Here is a 13,737-nt window from a genome sequence, read left to right on the forward strand (position 1 = left end):
AGGAATGATGATGAGGATGGGTATGAAGAATAGATGAGGTACGGCATGATGATGATAACTGTCCTGGGAAGCAGACGAAGTATACGATGAATTGGCCACGGTAGTACAAGGGCCCTTATCCATGTCTCCTTGACGTGGGCATTAGCGCATCGAACTGATTGATTCTCACAATATTTCTTAGTGGTCGGGCGGCACTCCACCGAGGGCTCGTGCCACGTGCGACAGTTCCCGACGGGGTCGGCGAGAAAAGCGGTGCACAGCTCCGGTAACGCCGCTTGCGCCGGAGCTAGCCACGCATGCGCAATGACTCTTCCGCTTGCTATCGGAGAGGAGCGAACAGTGAAAAACTGTAAGCTAAAACTGTCTAATGTCGTTATACACGGACGACAAAGTTAATCGCCCCGGTATTTTTACAATGCCAAACGCATCAGCCCGTAACGGCCAACCAAGCCCTCTCCTACTCCGGCCACTCTCCCCCAATCGCTAGCCTTCCCAGCGCTTTAGTCATGTGACCTTTTAATCTTGGGCGACGCGTGGCTGAAAGCGGCAACGTTGGCAAAACGTGCTCCACCGCGGGTCTGAGTTTTCTAACGCTAGCGAGAGTGTCGTTACTCCGACAACGTGAAACATCGGTTGCCTTGGCAACCAGGCACAAGCCGCTCTCGAATTTAGTTACAGTTGGGTGATGCCGGTTCAGCTCGGGGCCCCACCTTGCGACATATGGACACTGCAGGCGTACCATTCACTCACATTGGGAAGCGGGCGATGCGCTTGGCATTGTATAAAATACAGGAGGCAATGCAAAGTTTCGTAGCTGCGATGGCCAAGGAGTTGGTAGCGGCACCCGATTGCCGAAATGACGGCGGCCACGGTTCGTTCCACGGCTGCGCAGCGCAGGTTATTTTCCTACGAAGAAGACACTAGTTTAAGCCAGGCCAAGAAGTTGTGACGTTATCTGGTCGACCTAGGAAGCGCAGTTCCCCCTCCGTCGTGTTCTTCCTCCGTGGCACTTCCCATTACTGCCGAGGAAGGGAACAAGGCCCGTGGAAGTATCTTTTTTTCAAGGACCTGCATGCATAGCCTAGAAATTTACGGAAATTCCACGCGAAGAAACTTCCATTTCCGCTCAGCCATAAAGTGAAGTTCAGTCACTGGATTTCTTGTGGGTGCTCGACGTCTTGAATTTTCTCGCTTCGTTTTGTTTTTTCTTTGGTGTTGGCCCCTTCTTGTATTTTTTGTATTTTCAGCAACTATTCCAGACCGTATGAACCAGCTGGTTCCACTTGAAGCTTGCGTAATTGAGAGCGGCATAAAATAATAAGTCTGGTTGCAAATGGGCGACTACTTTACTTCCACCAAATAAATAATAATGGTTTCGCATTGAAATTGTGACGTTTTTTTGACAGTAGCTCTTTATTGAAAGAACGGCTACAGTAGCTAATGATTTTTTTTTTCAAATCGTGTTATTTTAGGCTTGCTTTTCGCGGGCAGGATTCTTTTCAAATTGCCAGTGCTGTCGTTGCTGACGCCGCAGATTCACGCGCTGAGGGTGCTTCAGACAGGTCCGGGCTCGTCTGCACCAGTATCACTGTGTACGTGATCACGGTGCCAGCCATCTGCGATGAAGGAAAAGAACACCATTATGAGGAGTGCTCGGTGGCTCTTGATTACACCTACGTTTGTCAATGAATAATTTGGTTCTGAAATACGGTATTTTCAACGGGCCTCAGTAATCAAAACCTTGGTTGCCAAGTTATCCTTCCTAGTAGCTCATTGACCATCGTAGACAGATAGCCTAAATTAATCTTGATGCTTCAAGATATAGCAAATAGCATCTCACATGCTGTGTAGAGCATGCATTTCCTTCCATTTCTTTTTCGTGGGAACATGCTCGGGTAGCGTTAACTTTCAGTAACAGAAGATTACGTGCTGTTTTCGGCCGCGTGTCTGTCAAACCACACATATCGGCTTTACACTGAGCATTCGTATATAAAGGATCGCGTCAGAAATCGTGACGATGAACCCACCCCGTCGGTAGACCCAGAATCATTAAAGGAAAACGTGACTTTACTGATTTGACAATTTTATTCTTGTATTGTATATTGTGCTTCCTTCTATTGATTTTACCGATTAATCAAACTAGGTGCTCTTACTTCTTGAAGCTTGCGTGTCACTCTACAGTTAAGGGAATGCATCCCGACCTCCTGATATATACTTATCTATACTTTATTTGCCGTACGATATTAAGCATTGTTATTCTTTTACGGAACGCTGTTTACGCAAGTAACGGCGGCAGGCGAACAGTCCGGGCACCAAAAGGTAGCCTAGTGGAAGTTTGACATCTCATTGCGCATGCAGCTTTTACCAGAATAAATATTCAGCTACTCCGAAAAACTTACTGTGCCAAGAAGCGCTAGGTTGATCTTGAAGAAACCGCTTCCGCTGAGACAGATATCGTCAGGGTTGATCGTATTATGTAAGTACTCCACCTAAGGAAGATAGCCAGGTTGCAAGCCATTATTGAGAGATTGGCAATATTTTTGAACTTGTTTGGTATGCATACGCTGGAATAAAACAAACAAAAAAGTAGCGCAATTGCATCTTTTGGCGACCAACTGTGAATTATGTGTGGCATAAAAGTGTGCAGAGATAGAGCAAGCTGTTGGCTTCGAACTTGCTTGTTCGGGCGTTTCTAGCCATGACTTGTGCATCTTGTGGGATTGCTTACTGGAACGCCATGGTGATGAATATGTGTTAGCCAAATTCCACATTTTATGATAATTTACGTTCCAAAGTGGCAGCCAGATGTGACAGCGCAAGTTGACGCAAGTTTGACGCAAGTTTTGCGCAGTATGAAGCTTTCATGCCTGCTTGGCACGAAAGAAATCGGCACTTGGTAGAGGAATAGCGCCGATATCCTTCTAAAGCAGTGCACAAGGGATCCATAAAGACACAGCTACTGTAAATCCGTCACGTTTATGCTATCAATGTTACTGGCCGTGATTGGTGAGAAATGCATGCCTACGTGAACATACATGTAATTTTTATTACATAGTGAACGTGCGCCATAAGAAATGGACGCCAATATTTTTAACACGAAAACAGCGTGAAGCCACACAAACACAAAGTAAGCCACATCGTGTTCTATATTGTTTTGCTGGCCAGCCCCTATTTACCCCAGGCTTTACGTGAGGGAATCGTGTACAAGTCTTTGATTCAAATTGGGGACTGGTGTAAACGTAGGATATTCATTGATTCAAGCCTGTTACGTTAGCAATGTCAATGTGAACTGCTCAGTACCTGTTGGCTATAGGCGGCTGTGACGTCCACGGTAGGCGTCTTGCGGCAAGAATGCTTGAGGGCCTGAAACTATAGGGCAGGTAAAAAGCAAAGCTTGTGAGCGGAAACAATTCCCAACGTTTAAATCTGGAGTTGCCGCGTCACCGGCGAGAACGGTGATTCAATACAGATATAGCCCGCAACGTTAGCATAAAAATGGTAGAGACTACAGGTGACTGCCAGAGGGAGTGTTAAAAGGGGATACATTTGGAAAGCACGCAAAAAAATTCTGCTCCCCACCGTTTTAGAGCCTACGCTACGTCATTTGGCCTAATATGGTGGGGGTTCATACAGAATCTCTTGTCGTGCGGAACTTCTGGGGGATATCGCCACTGAAGTAAGGTGACAATACCGCTTAACAAGGTGAGAGTTATTTTTGCGAAAAGAGTACTTACAGCGTTAGACAAACATTGGCTGACTCTTGCCAACTGAAAAAACTCGAAGCACGAGAAGGCCGAGTAGCCAATGGCAATCCAAAGTTCTGTCCTCCTCACGCCCTCAGTGATGACCGTGTAGAGCGAGATGCACGTGACGAGAATGAGTCCCGTGCTCGACAATACTACTGATTTATCCCATATGGCGTTCATAGCGTTCTTGAGCTCCAGAACCGTACACAGTTGGAGCCGCATGGTCTGCACCTTCAGTGCCGCCTCTTTCTCGCAGCCGACGAGCTTTCGGCCGACGCAGTCATCAATCCTTCCCTTCAAGAACATCACGTAGGATTCGAGCACCTGGGCCGAGTGTCTAAGGGCTGTGAAGTTGAGGCCGTCGTACGCGTAGAACAGGATACCGGCGAACAAACCGCAGACCCTGAACACAATATCGCTTTCACTTAGCCGGCCATCGTCATCAAGTTTTTGCTCTTGGTGAAACAGTGCAGCCGTGTAGCTGATGAAGTAAGCGCCAAATGTCACGAGCCCAGTAATGTCGGTCAAAAAGTAGCCCTTCTGGCTGCAGCAGAGGCATGAAGGAATGCCAATCTCCTTCTCGAAAGCTTCCGCCTTCTCGAGGAACTCGAGGATCTTGCGGCCGCCAAGTATCATCGATATGAAGTTTCCGCATGCCTTGAGGATGACCACGACGTGTAACAGGACGAGCAGGGACTTTGTGAAGAGTCTATGTGTGTCACTAAGATTGATGGCATGGCGGATCACCACGTCTGTCTCGAACCACAGAAAGAACGAGAAGCAGATTGCAGCGTACAGGGTGTACCAGTGCATCCAGACGAGTCTTGGCGCCCTAAGGGAAGAGGTTGAAATCCAAGAAAAGGATATAATTGAAAAGCAGTTTTGTTTGTTTGATTAGCTTCAAACAAGAAAAAGGGAAGCAAGAGGAGTGCGTTCACTTCAACTTATTTCGCAACAAAAATAAGGATGCGCTTTTTCTTGGTTTATGTCAAAAAACTTGTTTCCTTAAAAGCTCGACCGATAAAAACCGAAGCGATATAACTACTTTTTAGGTACTCAAACAATAAATGAAAAAAAATGCCAGCGACGAATATTATGCATTAAAGAAACTAGCAGTAAATTTAAAAGTTGTTAACCATTGCTTCGGTATCGCTTATAACGTTTTTTACGTAATGGTATGAAAGTAAAATTTCCCCCAGAAAACCCTTTCTATCCAGACTTATGCCGCAACGGGTAAAATCTGCCTCCCAAATCTGCCTACAAAAGTAAAATCTGCCTACCAAAAGTCGCTTTCGAAAATTGTGATCGCTTGTCTCTGATATCTGCAACATAACTTCGTACGGGTGTGATAATCAAAGAAGTCGAGGAGGGCTGCGCCTTGTTTGTATTAGAAAAAGCTTGCAGTTTCGCTTCTTGTCAGCCAAAGAAAATGTCAGCTTGATGTAAGCCAAAGGTGACACCAATGTGCCCAGTAGCAATTAAGCTTGCGTAACAACAAGAACCAAACAAATTCGATCCATTAAAGAGCATGAAAATGTATTTTTAGTGACTTGCAAGCAGCCCTCGTACTCGTAAGAAATTTTATATTCTGAGAAATTCAATTTAGTACTCGTATTTGCCTACTTTGTGTTGTTTTACTCGATACCTGTCGTGCCTTCGAAACGGCAGGTGCTTCTACAAAGCAGTGGTATTTAAAGAGCCGTGCATTATGTGTTGTTCATAGGCTATTTTTACCAGTGAATTATCCCTCCGTTTCAGCGACGAATAAAGTCTGTGACGCTGTTTTGAACATCATGGTTGAGAAAATTGAAGAAGTTCCACCAACGGTTCTCTGTTTTGATGATGAACTGAATGCAATGCGGGGCAGAGCAAAAGTTTGGTGCGGCATTATTTACCTTGTTCTACCAAAAAAAGGTCATTATCGCGTATGTTGACTTTTTTGAGAAACTTACATATGCCGAAGAACGCATCACTTTTTAGTGCCCGTGACTTGTGCAAAGTAGTGACACTACCTCGCAGGTTTATTTTTATTGTAGTATAAAACGTGGCTAAGCGCTTATGTGAGGGAACTCTATTTTTACTGGACGTTATCTCAAATGTATAAACTTTTGTTTCAGACGTTTGTGCATTAGTTCCAACTTGGGTCTTTTTTTCGGTTGGCGTAAGTGGGGTTAGCTAGGCTTCTAAAAATTTGCACTCAAGGTGTATACATAAACACCCGTTAAGACGAAGTCCAACGAACCGTGAAAAGTGGTTCGTATTATAAGAAATTAGTCTTAAGCAGACGTTTTTTTTTGCATTGCGAACGTTACCACACAGCAAAAGGGTTGTTTGTCTTAATAACCGTGAAATTCGCCTTAAACGAGTTGATCCTAATGAGTGTGTATATACAATATTTTCAATAATACAAAAAAGTATCAATACTTAGGAGGCTTGGCAAACATGTCCTTGATGAAAAGACAACCGCAGAGCCGGCATATTCGTGCTTGCAAACAGAAACTCCGCAGCATGTTGCTGTACTGGCTGGTCTTGTGCTCCCCATTTTCGCATTTCACGGCATTTTGCCGCCATCCTTCCACCGTGAAAGGCCCGATAGAAAAATGCTTCATTTTCTCTGTTGCCGATGTCGCGTTTCCAGTTGTTTCGCTGAGGTACATGTCCTGTAAATTAAAAACCAATAAAAAGTAAATGTTGGGTAATGACCTGAGTACCAAAGTTCTCTCAAAACGCACATTTCGGTGTATATCAAAATGTACTCCGCTCCTCTTAAAGTTTATAAGGGCGTTGGCTACCCATTCGGTGAGACATACACAGATATGTGTTTACAGAATCCCTAAGATCTGGTGTGCTGCGTATATCGGTAAAATTGGTAACATCAGTGGCCAGTGTGGACTACACTACATAGACTAAACTCTACAAAGAAGGTTCTCTCTGACAAAAACAGCTCTTTTACAAGATGCACATTTGACCACCCTTGTGCAGTTATTTATTTATTTATTTATTTATTTATTCAGGTTCTCTAGAAGAGGGTATTACATAGGGGGGGGGGTAAATACAACATGGTGTGAAGACAACAACAAAAAAAGAAAAAGAAAAGAAAAACCAGAAAAAAGCAGTACAACAAGATACAATGCAACGTGAAAACCGCAACAAAACGTAAACCATGAATACGGGCAGCAATTGCATGGCGTTTTACAATAGTTAAAAAAAAAGAGAAACAAAAACAAAACAACAAAAGCAAAAAAGTAGTTAGTCACCGTAGTGCGCATGAGCTCTAAAAACTTAGCCGAGTCTTTCTCGGTGGCAATGTGTGCGGGTAAACTGTTCCACTCAATAATAGTGCACGGGATGAATGACTGAGCGAAACGAAGCCTTGCATACTGGGCAGCATCAAGGCATCACGACGAAAAATCACCTAATATGCTATTTTGCTGCCCTTCCACACCAGCGGCTGTAAGCGCCACTTTGCTACCTTAGTGACAGAACTGCGGCATCAACCTCCGCGGTGGCTCAGTAGCAAATGCGTTGTTGCTGCCAAGCCCAAGAACGTGTGTTCGATACTCCCTCGGGGGCTGCTTTCTTGATGGAGGCGAAATTAAAAAACGCGCATTTGTCGATGTTCCGCGCACTTTAATGATCCCCAGGCGGTCAAAATTAATCAAGAACCCTCCATTACGGCACGCCTCACAGCCTAGGTGTAGCTTGGGCGTGTTGAAACACAAAAGGTAAAAATTTTGGCATCTTAATAAGTTTGAATAGGCCACTGCATGATTAAGTCCTCTGCCTTTGAGTTGCAAGTGCTTCTATCTTGCGCTCTCCGAAAAAGTACTCTGTCACCAACCTTCCTTATCTCATACCTCCATCAAACTATTCAAGTTCTTTTGCTTGTACTGGCATTTTCCGTAGCCACTCTATTTTCCTTGTGGTTCGCCGGTAGTCACTCAGTTCTCCGAGACTCTTGCGCAGCCTGACTCCTTTTTATCGTAATTTCAGCGAGGAGATCTTCCACAGGAATTGGTTCCTTAATCCGAGACGGGCATTTCCTATCCGTTGCTCCTGTGAGTCTTCTTTCCATACCTTCTTGGAGGTCGCGGGTTTGATTCCCGGCCGCGGCCGCCGCTTTTCTGATGGAGGCGAAAAGCATAAACGCCCGTGTGTACGAGATTTCGGTGCACGTTAAAGGTCCCCAGGTGGTGAAAATTAATCCGGAGCGCTCCACTACGGCGCGCCTCATCGCCTGCGTTACGTCGGCGCGTTAAATCCTACAATCAATCAATCAATCAATCAATCAATCAATCAATCAATCAATCAATCAATCAATCAATCAATCAATCAATCAATCAATCAATCAATCAATCAATCAATCAATCAATCAATCAATAAATCAATCAATCAATCAATCAATCAATCAATCAATCAATCAATCAATCAATCAATCAATCATACCTTCTTGGGTCGATCTAAGTTGTTTTTTTCAAGGTGCTTATACTGCAGGCGCTGCAACTCATCACTAGAAGTACGAATAATGTGTACAACTCTCTGTTCCAGTGAAGATGTAGTCTACTGTTCATTACTTAATTCTGTCTATCAATTGGTCTATAGCCCGTAGCAACTGTATGACTGGTTTGCCTCTCGACTTTAGTACGGTACTCCCAACTTGGTCAAGATTCATCGACTTAGTACACTCAGCAGCCTCGTACAGTACTTCTGAGGTGAAACCTTTAAAAGGCCCATTGGGTGAAAATGTCGGCGTCCTGCGTCCGTAACAGAAAAAAATGCTTCATCTCTAGGTGTTATGTAGGACGAGGCGTCCTATAGTACGTGTAGTTATACAGCGCAAGCTTGGGTGGACAAGTGGTCCGGTGTCGGCCTCCATGGTAAAAAAATTAGCAGTGGCTTAGCTCGGCTATGCCATGATATACGTAGACTGAGGGAAGGTTCAGCTGGTTATTCTTAGGTTTCCTGGTTGTCTAGGATTAGCTTATTATCATGCTTACTGCTGCTAAAACGATTTCAATCAAATAGACTCCAATCCAATTAAATCCAGTGCAGTCCTGTCCAGTCCAGTCCAGTAACTGCTCCTCGAGCATGCGCAGAACGGCTCTCCAGGAGCTACGCGAAACGGCTATCAAGCGGCTCCGGCGCAGCGTCAGACTTTACTACTGCGCAACAGAGGCGCAGAGCTAGGCACGCGCCAGCGCCAGTGCGTCTGCCGCGGCTATGACGTCACTCTGGAATGCGCAGACCGGTGAATGAGCAGACCCAATTCTCTACACACCCGTATTCCAATTGGATCGGATTTGAATCCAACACAATCCAATTTAATCCAATCCAATCCAATCCAATCCGATCCAAACCAATCCAATGCTCCTTGCGCTTGCGGAGAACGACCATTCACGGCACACGCGAAACCGCTCAACCTCGGCCAGTGTAGCTTACGCTACAAAAATATAAAAACGATTCCTCTGGAAGCTTTCCATAGTGCGAGGCGTTAAACAGCGCGAGCTTAAACTGGGCTGTAGCGAGGTGCGACTGTCCAAGCCAGAACACTGCGTCTGAAGGGAGCTGACGCAGCAGTCAAATTCACCGACGTTGTCAACCCTCCTATTACAGGGAGGCAGGAACAGGAAGGGCGCAATGAATGAGAGGCAGATGGAAGCCATTGAAAAGCGTTGAGGCAGATAGAAAAGCAAAGCTCCTCTAGCGGTAAGGTTATAGAGCTCTTCGGAAACACGATGCTGATGCAAGGCTTCATAAACGCTCGACTAGACGTCCATGCTTAGGCCTCCACATCCCAGAGAAAGGCTTAGGTGTCCTTGGATCTTTTTTAATTTTGTGTTCAGGAAGGTAAGGTATACTCATATTCACGTTTATCTTACCACAAAGCTTTCTGAGTACGGTTTTCTGACGGTGTACTTACAGGTATTATCCCGAATTGCTGAAAAAGACTACGACACCCAAAACGTTTAATTGATTTTACTTTTCTTCGTTTACTCGCGTCCCTGACTCTCTAGAAAGAGGAAAGCAGTTATCAACCAACTACCATACTGTTGGTTGTATGCAAGCTGTTTAGAAAATACAGTAGTAAACCGCGCAAACAGTGGAAAACCTTACAAATGACAACCCAAATTGTCAGCGTCTGAGAAAACAGGAATAATTACGAATAGGCTAAATAAATAGGTTCATGCCATCAACCAAGTAATGGCGATATCCACAGAATACAATAAAACTCTTTGCATGTAATTAGAGGTTACGTAAAAGACTTCGATTCAGTGAAACACCAGCAGCGATAGAGGGATTGAAAGAATGGGGAAACAAGAGGGGTAAAAGGGGTTCCGGAAGGACACATACCAGGAACACAGTGAGACGATAATGCTTCGTTCGAAGAGTTCGAAATCCCGTAATAGAAAAGGGCGTCTGTAAGGGGTCAGCATACGACCAAAAGTATTTTCGGCATGCCTAGAGATGTTATTTAGGAAGCTTGATATACGCAAAACCCGCCGTGGTGGCTCAGTGGCTAAGGCGTTGTGCTGCTGAGCACGAGGACGCGGGTTCGATTCGCGGCCATGGCGGCCACTTTTATGATACAGGCGAAAAGCAAAAACGCCCGTGTGTACGAAATTTCGGCGCACGTTAAAGATCTCCAGGTGGTCAAAATTAATCCGGAGCCCTCCACTACGGCGAACCTCATCGCCGGCGGTGCGTCGGCGCGTTAAACACTACAGTCAATCATATATGTATACGCACAGAAATACATACATACAATCTTACATACCCACATACATAAATAAATCAGCAGGTTGGAAAAAAAGTTTCCTGAATGGAAGCAATCAGGAGAAACTCACGTTACGAAGAAGATGGCAAACGTCTTTCGTGGAAACTGCAAGCTGCGTTGAGAGCCGTTACGGAATGCATGCACCACCTGCCCGTGTAGGCGGAACAGTGCTACGCACGGGTGCTTTGGCTTTGTGCGTTCTACAAGGTCACTCCTTTCATTCTGCAGCTTCCTAGATTGCGCAATATCCCAAGGCGTACTCCGCGCCGCCTAACAACCACCAAGGTACAAAATTGCAGCTTTTTTTGGAAGAAACGGCCTGCTGTTTTCTGATGTATGATTTATACATCGTATCAAAAGATGCGAACCTGTGCAAACTGATGAGGAAGATATTTGAGTGAGCGTTGATGCACATGGCAATGAAGATACGAATTTGTAAACTAATAATAGAGGTAGCCTTACACAAATCGCCACGGAAATGCATGTGTAAAATAATATTGGAGGTATTTGTGTTACTGCTTATGTAAATCACAATATAAACGCATCGCATCATTGTAGAAGTTACTGCAGCACTACTCGGAACCAAACCTTCAACCTTGATGTCAAGGGTTTCTCTGCTAAAAAGCCCTTTCTTGTTCAGGAGAAAATGTGCTCTAACGCACCGCTTTAGCTCTGTGCATGGTACAAAAACGTAAGCAAAGCGACAAACTATATTGTATGTTAATCGTGGGACACACAATCACGCTTACAGTTGTATGGTAGGGGGGTTGGGATGTCCGCTCGAGTTTCCCTTATGGCATTCGGGATTTTCTTGAAACTGAGACACACCGCAGAAATGGCACAATTTGTAATACAAGCAGATGCAAACTTTGTCGCAGCACGCTAAACAAAATGAGAATAAGCACAAAAGTGGGAAAGTTGAGTTGGAAATACGGTACGTATTTTAGGCATGAGAATGCGCTGTGTTAGTGGCAAATATTGTGAAACGCATTTTTGAGCTGAATGGGAGCGTTTTTGACGGAAGGCAGACCGCGCAGAATTGTGTTCCTTCGGTAATTACTGTAAGGAACGGAATTTAAACTTTGGCAAAACATCTTTGATTAGGTGTTCAGTCGTCGGCTTGTCCTATTTTTAATCTGACGCTAATTACCCTCTCAGGGGAAAAAAAAAGTTGACCAAAACAGCAGGAACACATGTCCTCTACGGCGAACACGTATTGATAAATGCAGGATTATGTTTCTTGTGTACATTCTTAGAAATCAGAACAAGAAAAAAGAAGACCAGTCTAAACTGCGCAAAAAAACGTTAATAAAATGCGAGACTATGAGCAGGTGTGGAAAGAAAAAAACACAGCAATTCGCAGGCTTGAACAGCATAGCATTTATTGTAACCAGGAATGGTGGCATTGAATACTAGGAACTGTTGTCGATGCCAGGACAGTATAGAAGAAAGGAACAGTAATTTTGTCAGTCTCACACCTGTATGGATGCTACAATTTGTCCTGCGCTTGATATTCACCCTTCTGTCGCACGGCACCCATTCGAAAAAACAAACCTCGGAATTTCAAATCGGAGAGAAAGTAATTTGGAAATTGGAGAGGAATTACAAGTTGGCGTGAATTAAAATGCCATGTGAAATGGTTCTGTTTACGCGGTCATAGTTCAAGGATTACTAACTTGGGAAATCCACATTTCGTGTAAAAAGTAGTAAAGGGGGTAAAAATTCGTGGTTCTTGAGGACAGTGAACAAAAATGGGTTAACGTCGCGTATAGTAACGCTCCATTTGAATCACAAACTTTTCTGATACATCATTATTGGCTTACAAGCCGCTTATAAATATCCATCAGAGGTTCTCTCCCGGTACTCTGTATATACTCAGGAATTACGGTGCGTCAGTCATTGGCGTCATTATAATATCTATCTGTACCAGAGCAGCCTAATGTAGAAACACGAAGTTTAGGTGAGCCGGACATTCTTAGAGCATGATATATTGCCGTTTCTTTGGAGATAATTGGGAGCATTGTACCCTTCAACAAGAGTATTGTTACTTATTTTCAAAAACCGCGGTTTCTGCAATTTTCCACCTGCACACAAATTACGACCATAATAACTAAGCATGTGCTACCTTTCATAGGACAAAACTGTTAAGACACGAGTTTTGTATTCAATTGCTTAAACAGCTGACCTTTAAAAAAAACCCCAAAAGTCGCTATGATGTCTTTTTAAATTGCAACAAAAACAGGCATATATGTTCTCCACAACACGGCGTTTGCTTTTTATGGTCAGAGTGCCACATTAAGACCCTGATGAAGCAAGAATGAATAATGCAACAAAACGATTTTTACATCCAAAAAGCATTCAAACATTTCTCAAGAAAAGGAAATTACAGTTAGGCAGGGAAAGTCGTCATTTCCTCCACCATCACACCAAATAAAAAAAGCACGTTACCTCAAAGTGGGTAGTATACGGCGAAGTTCATGTCACCGTGTTTTCAAGGCCACAGAGTCCAAACCAGCTTCCCCACGGCAGTACTCTTGCATGTTCTTTGCAAAAGAACGCGTCTTTCACCACCTGCAGTGAAGATGGAGGCGCTCTTTTCACGTCACAACGCACTGAAAACGAACAAAAACAGTCACCAGATACATGCCGCTCGCGTGACACAGTCTTCATTGTTCGGAAGTCATGTCTATTAGGGTGGTTCGTTACCTGAGGGATGGGCCGCTTTGTGGGTTCTACCAATGCCAACCTCCATCGATTTTAGGCGGGGTGGGGGTTGCTGGGCCTGCAGTTGTTTTTCTTATTATTGTTTCGCGAGCTACAAGACGCACGCGTTCCCGGCGCTTGAGTTATTAACAGAAGCCTAATGAGGTTACCCTCGCTGCCCTATAGCGGAGTGTGATCGAAGTGCCCCGTTGCTATGATACGGAATAGAGCCCAGTTGTTCCGACGCAAGGCCGTTTTCATCAATCAGATGAACACCCAAGGGAGAAGATGTGACCCTGCACGCACTATTCCCCGGTTCTTGTTCATGCATTGGGCGTATCCTTGGTTTGATGGCGCGTTGCTTTTCATGCGGGTCTCTAAATGCATGCACCGGTAATGTAGTTAGACATTCGGGTATGCGAGGTAGAGCCTTCCGTAAAGGAAATTGCAAAGCTTTCATAATGAACGCCTTGGGAACCATCGTTGTTGAAGTTAGTACCGTCTGGCGTTCTA

General features: G+C 44.5%; 1 protein-coding gene across 2 annotated transcripts; it reads right to left on the bottom strand.

Moving 5' to 3' along the window:
* Nucleotides 1-1,467: 1,467 nt before the first annotated feature.
* On the bottom strand, nucleotides 1,468-13,227 carry LOC144141729 (uncharacterized). 2 transcript variants are annotated; one of them, XM_077673239.1, is made up of 6 exons: nucleotides 12,970-13,227; nucleotides 6,171-6,406; nucleotides 3,735-4,578; nucleotides 3,301-3,369; nucleotides 2,400-2,489; nucleotides 1,468-1,616 (listed from the first exon to the last, which is right to left on the bottom strand). In XM_077673239.1, exons 2-6 carry the CDS (start codon nucleotides 6,401-6,403, stop codon nucleotides 1,500-1,502), a joined length of 1,353 nt encoding a protein of 450 aa, XP_077529365.1. In that variant the 5' UTR covers nucleotides 6,404-6,406; nucleotides 12,970-13,227; the 3' UTR covers nucleotides 1,468-1,499. The 2 variants fall into 2 exon arrangements, with proteins under 2 accessions (XP_077529365.1, XP_077529366.1); XM_077673240.1 differs by lacking the exon at nucleotides 12,970-13,227 and adding an exon at nucleotides 10,592-10,738.
* Nucleotides 13,228-13,737: the final 510 nt, after the last annotated feature.

The sequence above is a fragment of the Haemaphysalis longicornis genome, unplaced genomic scaffold, assembly GCF_048455015.1.
Source record: "Haemaphysalis longicornis isolate Haplotype H1 unplaced genomic scaffold, Haemaphysalis longicornis Haplotype H1 scaffold_6, whole genome shotgun sequence".
Lineage (NCBI taxonomy): Eukaryota > Metazoa > Arthropoda > Arachnida > Ixodida > Ixodidae > Haemaphysalis > Haemaphysalis longicornis.